The following is a 14716-nucleotide window of genomic DNA, read 5'->3' as shown; positions in this document are numbered from 1 at the left end:
GGGTTTTTTCGCCTAATTATTGCTTTATGTAACCAACAAGAACAAGAGTTAGAGCAATATGATTTTGTTAGATAGTTTGGCTAGATCACGAGAGTTGGTTGTTAGAATATTAGATGTATAGATTCTCCACCATCCATAGACACCATCATCATATATCTTACTTATCATTAGATGTACATACGTTAGTTTTTACGTATATGATATATGGGTTCTTATAGAATAAAATTTTACATTGCGTGTTCTTATACCTACATTTTGGTCTCTTTCACAAAATAATTTCACTTTTATTTATTGGAATATATGTATATAGTTATTCTTATTTTTCTTAACCAAAAAATATCAATTTACATATACAAGAGTTAAATTTTTTTAAAAAATTATTTTGATCACTTTTCCACAATATTTACATAAGGATAAACATCATAATTATCATTACATCGTAGAAAGGGATTAAGGGCGTCTAGTTGCAATTTACATTTTATAAATATAAATTTCTTTGATAATGTAAAAGATACAAAATCAATGATGGTGTCATCTTAAAGGCATTTTAGCTGCAATTCTCTAACATAAAAGTTAATATCTTCGATAAAGTGAAGAATTTTGAAATAACAAAATCATTAGCGGCGGTGTGGGATTGTCTACTCAGACCCATACATATGAGTTAGTAAGCTATTTGATACTTTCATTACATCTTCTTTGATAGCGACAGCTTCGATGTCACCAAAACTTGTTCCATGTCTCCCTATTGCCAAACCTACATACAATTATATCGTCTGTAATAAACAACTGTTTTCAATGTATTAAGTTTAATAAAAGAATATCCTTCCTAGTTCCTATAGCTCTGCTTTCTATTCGTGTTGATAGTGTAACTTGTCATCTTATATATTGCCCAAAATCTCATGGGACAAATTATAAAATCAAATGGGGACCATTAGCGAAGCTTACTAACGTACGGAAGATGCTATGACTAACCAATTAGTGTATAATCACATGCATGCCCTTCAACTTCAATAATGCACACTCACCACACTTGTGATCAACTTTTCTTTGCAAAGTAAAAAATGTAGAATTTACACTTGTTAACTTAGTTGGTCCACTTATCTTAAACTTTTAAAACGAAACTTGGTTGGTACAGAGATTTATATTTTAATCACTCCAGGAAAACAAGATGGAACTCAGAGACATCCAATAGCTATAATGATATACCCTTGTAATACATATCTATTTGAAATAACGACCCTTCGATTAGGTTGGGGTTGTTATCAACTAATTTTGTAGTGTTTGTTTCTGTTATGTTTGATCATTCATGTCAACGTCGGGCTACATGTTATATTGTTCTTTCCATATATATGATTCTTTTTTGTTGGAAAATCATAGTTTATGGGGGTTAATTATCTTTAATACATCTAAAAGTGAATATTAAAATACTTGATCCAATCACATGTTTTTACATTTTCAATATTACTTTTGTATTGTTTAATTCTTACCATACACTGATACACTCAACAACCTAAATACATTTTAAGAAAATTAGATTAATAGGAGGTTTGTTCCTTCTTTGAGAGACTAATTTTTCTTCAATGTTTGAATTCAGTAATGTCGATGTCAAAGATTTTATTTTTCTTTTTCAAAAACAAATATTTTTTTTTAAAACAAATAGCCTGTCCGTAAAAAACTATAGTTTGTTTTCGATGCTTATTTTTAGTCGAATATAGCTATTTATATGGTTTAGGTTTAATACTTTCAAATTTATTCAAAAGTTATTAGAGCACAATTATCGGGAGTTACAAGGGGGTTTTTAAAGTGATGGCCCCATATTTCGAGTAAAAATCGGTAACAAAGAAGATGAAATAAGGATCGCTTTTGTTCTGATCCTTGTACTGTCTGCGGACCCCACTGACACGTGGCGGCCCGTAATTGATTCCTTTTTTAATTTTTTTTAAAGAAAAAATAAATAAATAATAAGAAACTTAAAAACCAGTTATACGGATAATCAAGGTCTTACACCAGGTTTCACTAATTAAAGCTTAACCCATTTGAAGTAAAGCTCAGGTTTGTCTCATGCTTGAGATCATTTTGCAACTTCGAAGCAGAACAAGTAGACCGGGTCAAAATCAAACGCGGCCCACATGTTAGCCCAAATCCAAGCTGGCAACATCTTCAACTTCTCAAAGCTTTCCCATCTGACATTCGAATCTTCGCAGCGGAAAAGAAGTTAGAGAACCATATGAGTATATGATCATTCAATGGCTCTGATGCGAACCAGGAGCCAGTTAAACGAATCTTAATTGACTCCACTACCACCACCTCCTCCTCGCCGTGATCATAAAGAGATCAATCAAGGTTCTAGACCTCACGCTCCCCGAGTCTCATTCCTGAGGTGAACCTTGCGGTTCACGTCATATAATCCCAGCGGATATTGATTTCAGGCTATTGGCGTGGAGGAGAGAAGGGTTGGTGGATCGGTTGGTGCAATGGCCGAGGGGATTCGGGGGATTTCGTGTGAGCTACCATGGGCTAGCGAGCGAGGAGCTGAGATCGCTGGTGAGGGAATCGGGTCGAGTATTCAGAGTATCTCGGACATGAAATATAGTGTTGTTTCTGGTATTGGGCCGTTATTGGGCTTCATTTTAAATAATATTGGAACCGGTTTTGTTATCAATTCCACCCACTTTTCGTTGATTGTGTTTTGTTTAAACAAGATAGAATTTGGTTAAAGCGTAAGCAAACTCACTAAACAAAACTTTAGAAACCGATTCATAAAAGTGATTGAATGATTCATTTGAGAGTTGGGGGACAGGCCGGTTTCGATCGATGTCTGAAATAACAAGAAAACTTGATTCTTCACATGATCTAGTGATATTTGAGACGAAATTAACATTACATACTCTTTGACCCATCAAACTTTTGTTGCATTACTTCTACTCTTATTCTTTCACTCATTTTTTGGATCTGTGGATCCCATATGGCTTCTTAGAATCTTCATATATCACTTTTCGTTAGTTTCACTAACATATCAATGAGATAGTAAAATGAGTTAGTAAAAGACTTTGTAGTTTACCAAACATATGGCAATTATATGAAGAATATTGATCATTGTTGTGTTAGGTAAATCAAAGGAAATGTATTGAGAAACGCGTTTAAAAAAATCTAGGGTTATGTTAAACAATCAAAATAGAACAAAACAATTCTAACCACCGAAAAAGAATTTTTTGTAAGTTCGACACAACAATTAGCCATCTCTCCAACGCAACCAGAAACTCTGGCTATGTTCCACCTTACTGATGAAGACTCATAGTCAGACTTGAGGACGCCACTGAGGTAATGACTCTCTCCCACGCTCTCAGAACCCTTTTATCAAAACTTACATACCTTTTATCATATTTTGTATAATCAAAACACTCTCTCTCTCAAAAAAAAGGGGAAAGAATAATTAATCAAATTTAAACTATATCATCTAAAAAGAATTGAATTGGAATAAAAAATTATTTTAATTTTTTTTGTAGTTCGGCAATTTTATGTGATATCTACTAAGCAGATTTAATGTTGTGGTTATGGTCAATGGAGTAATTTATATCACCATATTACATACTAATGTTCTCAAAATCATTGGTTGCAATATCTTAAAACAAAATACATAAATGATAAGTAGAGAAGGTTAAGGAAACATATACTTAATATTGGTTTTCATCATTTGACTTTGATCATGTTACGGATGTGTGGTAGACTTAGTCAAGGTCTTGTGTTCAATATCTAACCATGACAAGAGGTTAATTCATCATTAAATCCTTTAAAAACTAAGAAATTGACTTATTTTCTATTAAACTATAAGTTGTTCAACGATTGTACATGTTAACTTTAATTCATTGTTGTGAGTTTGGAACTAATTTAACTCCCTCACAAAGTAGTTGTTTAGTATTATGTGTCGAGAAGACCATTGATCATTGACAAGAAAAACATGTATTTTGTTCTAACTAGTAACTTTGAAAATGTAATTTTCTTTTGAAAACTTCTTGGGAGATTTCCAAACAACATACGAAAGTACAAATTGCTATATTTTTTTTCTTAGAGATTATACATATTACTGAAAGACTGTAAATGGTATATTCTACATATTGCGGAAATGATTAACATTAATGTAAACAATAAAAGAAAGTTCAACAAGATATTGTCATTGGTAATTAGAATGCCATAGATATATGTCTCAATTAGCCAAAAAGAAATCTAACACATAAAATGTGACATAATTTCACAAAATAACATGTTGAATAATGGACTTATCAAAATCGTTTGTTTCGTGCTCATAAACAAACCTCTTTCTAATTATTTAGTCAATTTTATTGATGAATTGTTTTTTTTCTATTTTGATTGTTTAACATAACACTAGATTTTTTTAAACGCGTTTCTCAATTCATTTCTTTTGATTTACCTAACACGACAATGATCAATATTCTTCATATAAAAGAAACACATTCTCCAAATACTTCTTTTGAGAAAGGTTTACAATCTCCAAATGATTCTTGAAACTCTCCAATCAAACTTTGATATACCAAATTTTGGATTAATTTGGTAGATATATAATTATATTGTGAGAGTTAATAAAGTAAATAATTCCACAAAACAATGGTTGCTGCTGGTTGTCAAAAAAAAAAAAAACAATGGTTGCTGCAAAAATCATTTACTTGGGTGCTACTTCTCATATAATTAATTGAGTGTTTTTATCCCCCAAAATCATAATTTATTTATCTAATTAAATTTTATAAACTTTCTAAACTATATTCTTGAACTTGTGGAACAGTCTTCTCAAATGATATCGTAGCAAAAATATAGTATTATTTTAACCAAGAGCTCTTGGCCTAGTGGTATTGGAACTCCGGCTGGAGTGTCCGCCCTGGGTTCGAGTCGCCGTGGCCACCTTCCCGCCTATAACCGTGCGTGCCCGGATGGAAGGCCTCGTGGGGATTAGTCTAGAGTTACCGCCTGGGAACTCCACGGTCAGCAAAACAAAAAAAAAAAATATATAGTATTACAAATTAATAACATTAAACTTTCAGTACAAACCAACATTTAAAAATTACCTTCAGAGTACATTATGGTCAAAATATAATCTCATTCAAGCTTTAACGACTTAATTTACATGGTTTCAATGCTTTCTTCTTTTAAAAATGTTAATTAAAAACAATAAATATAAGTCACAAATCCCAAAATAAATAATAACTAGGATAAGACCCGCGCCTTGCGCGGAATTAAGTTATTATTTTTATTATATTTTGGAGAATGAAACAATAGTTTGGCTTCATTTGGATTAGGGGTGTTCAATCCAGATATCGGGTTGGTTTCGATTCGGTTCGGTTTTTTCGGTATTTTGGTTAGTAAAATATAACTACTATTCTAAATCCATATTTACTTTGACTTTAGTCTTTCACATACTTTTGAAAGATTTCAACTGGACAACTAAATTGATCAGCCAATCTTGTTGCTTTAAATCATTAGTATATATATATATATATATATATATATATATTATTTAGTTTGAATATTTATTAAATAAAAATTCATATGCGTTATATTTTATGATCATTTGTAACTTATTATAACAAAAAAAATAATCTATTGATCACAAAATTTTCAGAGTGAGAATCTTCAAATTTCTAATAATATATAGACGTTTTGAAAAATTCAAAATATAACATATAAGAAAAAATATAAATGTTTTTATTATATATTTAATGTGATTTTTTTAATATCTTTTAATAATATAAAATTAAAAAAAAACTAAGATACCAAAATTGTTATCAAATATTTATTATTCATAATAATTAATTTTCATATATACGTTAATCATATTAGGTAATTTCGTAGCTTCTAATTAAGGAAAGTGCAAAAACAATATTTGGTAGATTATTTATCAATTCGAATATTCGATAGTTAGTTTAATAAAAAATATAATGTAAGTTAAGATGGACCAACCTATTTTTTTAAGAATAGTATATTTTATATAGTCATTTATTAAATGAGAATTTATAATCATACACTTCTATGATCATTCATATCGTTTTATAACTGAATATTTAAATCATCGATAACAAAATTTTCAATGTGAAATCTTTAATAAGTTTATAATTTATAAATGTTTTTGAAAATTCATTGAAAGTTTTAATATTAAAATATTTATGTAATCTTATGGTATATAGTTTAATATATATATATATATATGTTTTATTATTAAATGATATTTTTTACTCATATGGTTTTAAAATCATGTGTATCTTCTTATAATATTAAATAAAAGTTCATATTAATACAATTTTATGATCATTTGTAACTTATTATGACAAAAAAAATAATCTATTGATCACAAAATTTTAAGAGTGGTGATCTTCAAATTTCTAATAATTTATAGACGTTTTGAAAAATTCAAAATATAACATATAAAAAAATATAAATATTTTTATTATATATTTAATGTGATTTTTAATATCTTTTAATAATATAAATTTTTTTTAAAAAGAACTAAGATACAAAAATTGTTATCAAATATTTATTATTCATAATAATTAATTTTCACATATATGTTAATCATATTAGGTAATTTCGTAGCTTTTATTTAAGGAAAGTGCAAAACATTTTTTGGTACGTTATTTATCAATTCGATAGTTAGTTTAATAAAAAGTGTAATATAAGTTAAGATGGACCAACCTATTTTTCTAAGAATAGTATATTTTATATAGTTATTTATTAAATAAGAATTTATAATCATACGGTTCTATGATCATTCATATCATTTTATAACAAAATATTTAAATCATCGATAACAAAATTTTCAATCTGAAATCTTTAATAAGTTTATAATTTATAAATGTTCTTGAAAATTCATTGAAACTTTTAATATTAAAATATTTATGTAATCCTATGGTATATAGTGTTTAATCTATATATATATATATATATATATATATATATTTATTTATTATTAAATGATATTTTTTACTCATATGGTTTTAAAATCATGTGTATCTTCTTATAATAAAAATGTTAAACCATTGATCATTAATTTTTAACATAATAATTTTAATAGTTTTAGTCATTTATTGTCGTTTTTAAAAATTCAAAATATAACATATACGAAAAAATCTAAATTTTACTTTTATAGCTAATTTGATTGTTTAATTTATTTTAATAATATAAAATTAAACAAAAAATGATGGAGGAGATATAAATTGTTATCAAATCTTTATTATTAAAATCATTAATTGTCATATATATATTAGTCATTTATGGTAATTCCGTAGGCTTGATTTAAGGAAAGAAAATAACATATCATATCATTATATCATATAGTTTGACCAACTTATGTATCTAACAACATATAAAAATCGAATGTGGACCTACTTATTTTTCAATTGAATGTAATTGACTACCTAATTGAGTGCCACTTATGCATTGAGACCTATTTTAATTAATACAAAATTGAGGTTACATTTTTTCAAATGTTCCTCAATTAATATATACAGGGGATTTCAGTCCACCAATGACAGCCCCAGACTTCGCTGTCTGTACCAATCAACAAACTGCAAGCCACGTATTTAACTTCTAAGCATTGTATTATCACGCGCCGTGCGCCACACATCGCGCGTCTGGTTAACTTAAACAACTGTCAACCACATTAATTACCTTAATCACTCCCGCCATTACACGACCCCGACAACCTTAACTACATGTCCTAATAAAACCGAATTTATAGTTTACTTTTCTTCCAAGTTTGTTATTCCTTCCCCCATTTCTTCGCATTTAAAGAAGGTGAAACCATAATCGATTCCGATCGAGAAGTTTTTTTTTTGGAGATCGAATCGGTATGACGAATCCCGACAAACAGAATCCCGTTGAAGCTTCCGACGTGGAGGCGGCGGCGAAGACGGAGACGACGCAGGGGTCTGGAACGTCGTCGTTTTCTGCGATTACTCAGAGATGGAAGAGGGAGGATTTGGTGAAGAAAGCGTCTCCGATCACGAGAGGGTTGTGTCTTCTGTTCTCTCTCCTTGCTTTCATCATCATGGTCTCTAACAAACATGGATACGGTAGAAACTTCGACGACTATGAAGAGTACAAGTGAGATTCTATTGATTCTAAAATTCACTTAGATTACGAATATGAAACTGTGTTCTTGAAAGTTTCTTGTTTCCTTCAGATACGTTTTGGCGATTGCGATCATCTCAACGGTGTACACTGCGTGGCAAACGTTTGTATATCTCTCGAAAAGAGAGTTCTTCGATCGCCGGACTTCAATGTTGGTCGATTTCTCCGGCGATCAGGTAACAGAGAAAGACTATTTGTAAAATTATGGATTTTAACCAAGCCATGGTAGCACAGTGGTAAAATCGAGTTCTGCCATAAACTAATATTATCATGCTTTAGGCCTCGTTAGAAAACCAAGGAATAGACTATTCAAATGTTGATAAGAAAAATATTATGATCTTTTGGTGCAAAAATGTTGTAACGAATCTTTCATTGTGATTGCAGATTGTAGCTTATCTTCTCATATCAGCTGCATCATCTGCTATACCATTAACCAACAGATTCAGAGAAGGTCAAGATAACATATTCACTGACTCTGCTGCTTCAGCTATCAGCATGGCTGTCTTCGCCTTCGTCTCTTTAGCTCTCTCTGCTCTCTTCTCCGGTTACAAACTATCCACTCATTCTTTTATCTGAATCTATGTGCTTCAGTCGTTTTTTATACCGTGTTGATGTTTGCCATACGTGTAAATGTCATTCATTCTTTTACGTCCTGTTATGTTGGGTCTGTGACTGTGTATGTTCTTTGATGATACATTGTATGAAGTGAAAACATGTGAACATTGATTGATTGGTTTTATTATACCTTTTATCTATTTCTATGGTACAAAGAAAAAAACTAAAGATATTATTACATTACAGGCGTGTGAAAGCTCTCGCATGAGCCATGAAAAAAAAACAACAAATGAAATAATTTTCTCTAAGGACTATATAGTTTTAGTAGAGTATCAGCATGATCACTAGTAAGTAGTTAAACCCTTGTCTTCAGGACAAAAACGAATCGAAAAAGGAGGAGGAAGACTCCTCGTTTGGTTCTTCTTTTGCTATAGAGAACCCACCCCCAACAAAGTTGTTTTGTTGCGTTTGAATGTTGTTGTTCATAGCGTAACCAAAAGGCCCAGCATTAGTGTTGTTGTTGTGCTGCAGCATCTGAGGTGTATATGGTGCTTGAGAAGAAGTAGTGTAATGAGAGTGACCAGCAATAGCATTTGGTCTAATTGGTGCTGAAGAAGGATCTTGTGCCAGTCTGTTTGTAGAGTAACCGCTACCACGAGCTGCAGGTACGTCGTGGTTGTGTTTCCCTTCGTAGGTTGTGATCACCGCTCGCATATCGTGTGATGCTCTCTCAACATGTTTTCTCACTGGACAACCGGTCGTTGTGCACTTGTAGTAGCTCCTATTAAGTAAAAAAAAAACATAAAAATGTCAGATTCTTAGAACCTTAAGTGTTCTAAAACCCGGTATAGGTGGTGTTTACAAAGCAAATCGGTCATAAACAAAATAATTTTACTAATTTCCTATAAAACGCCTAATTATCGCCTAACCATTTATTATCCACACATGTTTACGTCTTATTATTACCTTGGATTTGGGTTCCCCTTGACGACTTTCTGACCATACTTTCTCCATCTGTAACCATCATCAAGAATGTCTATGTCACTTGTTGTCTGCACAACAATCCTCGGCTCTCTCACTGTCTTGCTTCCATTACCACTCCCACCGTTTGTCTCGTTCTCTCCTTTCCTGAAACACACACATAGACAAACATATTAGAACCTTCTTATTCAAGTTTGGTCAAAGAGAGTGATGATGATGATCTTACCATCTCTTTGCTTCAGGTTCACTCCCATAATCTTCCTCCTCTCTGCTGATAACCGATAACTCATCGTCTCCAAGAGAACCAGAAGTAGCGTTATCTTCTTGCTGGATAGCAAATGAATCAGAAGAACCATGATGATCAAGTCCACCTGAGTGAAATGTTGAAAAAGAAGATGATGATCTTCTAGTGGATTGAGGTTTAGGATGGTTATGGCTTCCTTTATACACAATCTCCGTGATCTGACCATCCAAAGACATTTCCACTTTCTTCTTCGTTGGACAACTCGGGTAAGTACACTTATAGTAACTCCTGGGATTCTCACTCCCTTTAACCTGTTTCTGTCCGTACTTTCTCCAGTTGTAACCATCCTCTCCTTTCCTTTGCTCCCTTCCGTTGTAAGGTACAGCTTGATGAGTGTTGTTGTTTGGACGAGTATCTGTTTGGCTCCATTGTAAGACAGAACTGTTTGTTGTTGTTGTAGGAGCAGAAACTCCTGATGGTTGTGTCTGAAATGAGAAATCAAAGAGGCTAAGGCTGTTGTTGTTGTTGTTAGTCTTCTCTTCCTCAGTTATACTTTTATGGTCACTTTCGTTTGTGATCAGAGCTCCTGTGGTTGGAGAAGCAAGAACCTACAAAACAGAATCAAGAATGATTAGAATAGAATTGGAATCAAAAACAGAGTTTAAAACAGAGAGGCTAACGTTAGCAGAAGAGGAGACAAAAGCAGGGGAATCTAGGAAAACAGAGGGGCTGAAACAAGTGGAAGGAGAGGTTGAGATTGAAGAAGGAGCAAAAGATCTGAACTTTGGTGGGATCTCAAGATCTTCTAAAGATGCTGGTGATGCTCTTGAGGTTTGTTGTGACCAATTAACAGAACCATTCATGTTTTGTCTGGTTCTGTTATTGTCCATAGTAAGAAGAGAAGAAGCAGCCATACATAAAATAATTTATGAAAGACTAGTTTCAGATATTTATAGAAAGTGGTTAGTTAGGAAAGCTTGGGAGAAGGGGGAGCGAAGACGAGGAAAAAGAGATGTTATGTATATGTTTGTTTGTGTCTGAATATATAAAACATATTGAACAGTCTGATTGGTGAATTTTCCTATTTATTTATTTTTCAGTTAATGGAACAGATGAAATAAAGTGTAGTTTCTGAGAAGGTGTAAAATGTTTGACCGTTGAAAAGATTAGAAGATGGAGATGGTCAGACCTTGTGGCCTTGACTTTGAACGAGGCGGCTTGCTTTCATCATTCTTTAGGATGCCTTTCTCACTGCCTCGTGTAAATTTTTTGTTGTTCAGTTAACTTGGATGAAAATTCGATTTGTAAAACATTTTTGGAGAATCTTGGAATTTTTTTGACTGTTTTAGTAGGTAGTAGACAAGGTCCTCTCTTTCTTTTAAGCAGTACAAATTAGGAGTGAATAATTTGGAGTATATGATTAGCAAAACCAATTTAAGTCTATATTAAATCCATGTGTGGCCACTTGGTTTCAAACTAATCTATTTGCTTGTACCAACTCTCAAACGTTATTAAATTGTATCATTTTGTTTTTCTGAAAATTTTAAAACAGTTTGTAGGTTTATGTGTTTATCAATTACTTAAATGATGATTTAAACTCTTATAGTAGTGTATCTAGTGTGGGACCAAGTAGGATCTTAGGATTGTGACTAATCACTTTTATTAATTTTACCAAAAAAAAAATTTCATTAACATTTAACACCTTTGATTACTGTTTATTATTTGTTCAAAAAAAGATTACTGTTTATTCATTGTGTGCTTTAACAAGATTAGGGGGCTTATTGTACTAAGGATATGGGGGAATTCCGGTTTTTGTTCAAATCTCTCCTTATTGTATCTAGTATTATAAAAGTTCTATCAAATCCACCCATATTGAATTAATCATTTATTCAAACTCTTTCAAATCCCCCCTTATTGGAAAACAAGGATTTCACTCCTAATATTTACCAAGAGTTATTTGGAATTATTAGGTAATTGGTTTTATAGACAAAATTCACCGGAAACAAATACCATCTAATGAGAATAAGTTGTAAAAGAGTTATTTCGTATGCATTTTGTTTAATGTTAGTTTTAAATTCACCGGAAACAAAAAAAAAAATAAGTTGTGCTTGGAACAACCAAAATGATTGATGAGCCCACATCTTGTTGCTTCTCAATCACTTATATACTTTCATATAATAAAAAACCTTCTTTTCTTATATTTTGAATTATCCTGAAACCTATGTTATATGCGTATATTATTTGTTTGTTAATGTTTCTTATACCATATGGAAGCTACTAAGGATTTGTTTTGATTTCTTTTGTATCTTAATTGATATGAACAACCATTTAGGAGTGTAGAAATTTTTGTATATGGATGTTTACTAGCATACTATATACCGTTCATACTAATACAATGCAATATTTGTTTGTAAAAATCACGGTGTGGTTACTTGTTTTTTTTTTCTCTTCGTTAGCGCAAATCATTACATGTTTGATTCGTAAGCCTCCACTAACTTCGTTACTAGTGGCAATGAGTTAAGTAGCACTACAAATAATGCACTATACCATGGTTTAAGAGTTATAACTTAGAAACCGTTTCTTATTAAGATTTCGGTGTGAACAATCGTTTTCGTAGCTGCTGATTGTTGAGCGTTATGTTGTTGCCCAAAAAGTGCACCACACCGTGATTTTTATAACGTTAGGAAAGTTGACACTCATGTTCATCACTCAGCTTGCATGAACCAGAAACACCTCTTGAGGTTTATCAAGTCAAAGCTCCGGAATTAGATCACAAACATATAATTATATCTATCACAATTTAAATCTAGTAATACAAGATATAAAAAACTTAGATTTCTAATAAAAAGTTTTAGTGGCAAAGTTTTTAAACAAAAGAAAAAAAATTGCTACATAAATATATAGCATATCGAAAAGCCCAACAATAATTCACAAAGTTGTTAAATTTGAAAGATAGTAAAATATAAAGACTTCGAAAATCCAATAAAAAATCCACTAAAATATTAAATAAAAGACACAAGCTTATCTCTAAAATATCCCACATCGATACATCGGGGAAGTAATGAACATCGATACATCGGGGAAGTAATGAACGTGTACTGACACTATATATATAATCATGTTCTCCCCCTTTGTTGAAGTCACTCAGGAATAATTTAATTTGGGTTCATTTTTGTTGGACTTAACTTTTTAAAGTTAAATAAATTGGTGATTAATTGGATTAACGGCGTCTAATGTGATTAAGCGGCCGATTATTAAACTGCCGTTTTTTTTTACCGAATTGGCCTAAATTGAAACGCTATGCTTGCGAGTAGCGTTTGCGGCTACGCGGAAGCGTTTTCGAATAATGATAAAAACATTAGTGAACTCTACCGACAATTAGTGCTGAGTGGATCAAGTGATCAGTCTCTTGCAATATGATCCGATCCGACCACAATTTGAGCCCAAAAGCCCAAGAGTAAAATAAAATACCTCTTGCTTTTAATACACGTCCATAGTATCTACAGCCAACACGTACAAAAAACGTGGCTATGTTTGCTTCCTGAATCATTTATGTTAAAGAATCTCTAGCACAGAGAAAGCAAGTGAGATAGACATCTCTTATAGCCCAAGCTTTCAAAATCTCTCACTCTATAAACGTCAGCGTTAATAAGGTCCCGACGCAAGAGGCCAAACCATCGCGACGGTTGTCGGAGTCTCTGATGGATAGGGTGAAGACGAGCTGTTTATCCATGGCATTCACGTTTCAAGAAGGGCTTAGCTACGTCAAAGCTTTTTTGTAGGCCAGGTACGTGGTTCAAGCCACTGAAACATGCGGTTCAGAGACTCATGGGTCTTGATTCTTGAATCATGATCATGTGACGTGTTTGGTTAGCTCATGTATAATGCTTAATTGATTAAGTACTTCGTATTGTAATAGATATTTTTATTAATCATTTAAATATTCATGTAAATAGTTTCGTATTGTTAATGTCAAAAGCTAGAACATGTTCAGAGCATTTTATTTAGGTTTTGAGTAAAATATTTTGATTAACAAAATTTTTGGTTTGGAAGACAAAGAGGTTAACTGCCAAGAACGAGCAAGAAGCTACGGAAGCTCATTTAACAGAGACAAAAATGCAAGTTGAAGCAACTGATGAAGCAGAGAATGCCAAGAAGAGGGTTCATCATCAATCTTCTTAATGTTTAGTGATTAAATATGTTTTTTCTTGCTAATTCTAATGTCTTCGTAATATTGATTTTATTTGTGTATTTATTTGAATCAATGCTGCTCACTTTTCTCATTTATTGAGTTTACATTCTATGATGGTAGTTTTCCTTAGGATTAGGCCTCCGCAATTTCAGTATTTGGGGGAAAAAAACTCTAAACCTGAATTGTAGCAAATGTAACAAAGAAACAACAACACATTGAGTACGAAAATATGTAAATGCACATGAAACCAAGCTAACTTCCACTATTACCTTGGTTTCGATTAGAACCAATTGACCTAATACTACAAAAGCAAGGATCAAATGGACATCGATTAGAAAAGAATGGTGAGTGATCGGTCTAGCACAGTAATAGTAATGCCTTCTCTATGAAAGTGAAGTCATAACTTCAAGCTGTTGTACACGAGCCATTAGAGCGTGGCTTCTAGAAGCCGTAGCTATTACTTGTTAGTGCTGTTGAATTTTCTCACTTTCCTTTTTACTGCATGATGCTGTGTTTTTGGTACATTAATGTTTCTAAGTTTTTTTTCTGGTTGTGAATGATTGAAGATGTGCTAATGGGTTTCTCTTTTACTTTCCACTGCTTTTGTT

General features: G+C 32.1%; 2 protein-coding genes across 2 annotated transcripts; one reads left to right on the top strand and one right to left on the bottom strand.

The window, feature by feature from the left end:
* The first annotated feature begins 7717 nt into the window (after nucleotides 1–7717).
* Nucleotides 7718–8876, top strand: LOC106405882 (CASP-like protein 4B1). Its single transcript, XM_013846436.3, has 3 exons — nucleotides 7718–8109; nucleotides 8189–8312; nucleotides 8521–8876. Exons 1-3 carry the CDS (start codon nucleotides 7856–7858, stop codon nucleotides 8710–8712), a joined length of 570 nt encoding a protein of 189 aa, XP_013701890.2. The 5' UTR covers nucleotides 7718–7855; the 3' UTR covers nucleotides 8713–8876.
* LOC106405881 (probable WRKY transcription factor 33) lies at nucleotides 8838–10969 on the bottom strand. Its single transcript, XM_013846435.3, has 4 exons — nucleotides 10597–10969; nucleotides 9899–10524; nucleotides 9658–9819; nucleotides 8838–9472 (listed from the first exon to the last, which is right to left on the bottom strand). The coding sequence occupies exons 1-4, from the start codon at nucleotides 10828–10830 to the stop codon at nucleotides 9061–9063; spliced, it is 1434 nt and encodes a 477-aa protein (XP_013701889.2). The 5' UTR covers nucleotides 10831–10969; the 3' UTR covers nucleotides 8838–9060.
* Nucleotides 10970–14716: the final 3747 nt, after the last annotated feature.

This window comes from Brassica napus, chromosome C4, assembly GCF_020379485.1.
Source record: "Brassica napus cultivar Da-Ae chromosome C4, Da-Ae, whole genome shotgun sequence".
NCBI classification, from domain to species: Eukaryota; Viridiplantae; Streptophyta; class Magnoliopsida; order Brassicales; family Brassicaceae; genus Brassica; species Brassica napus.
This window is presented reverse-complemented; position numbering and strand designations above follow the sequence as displayed.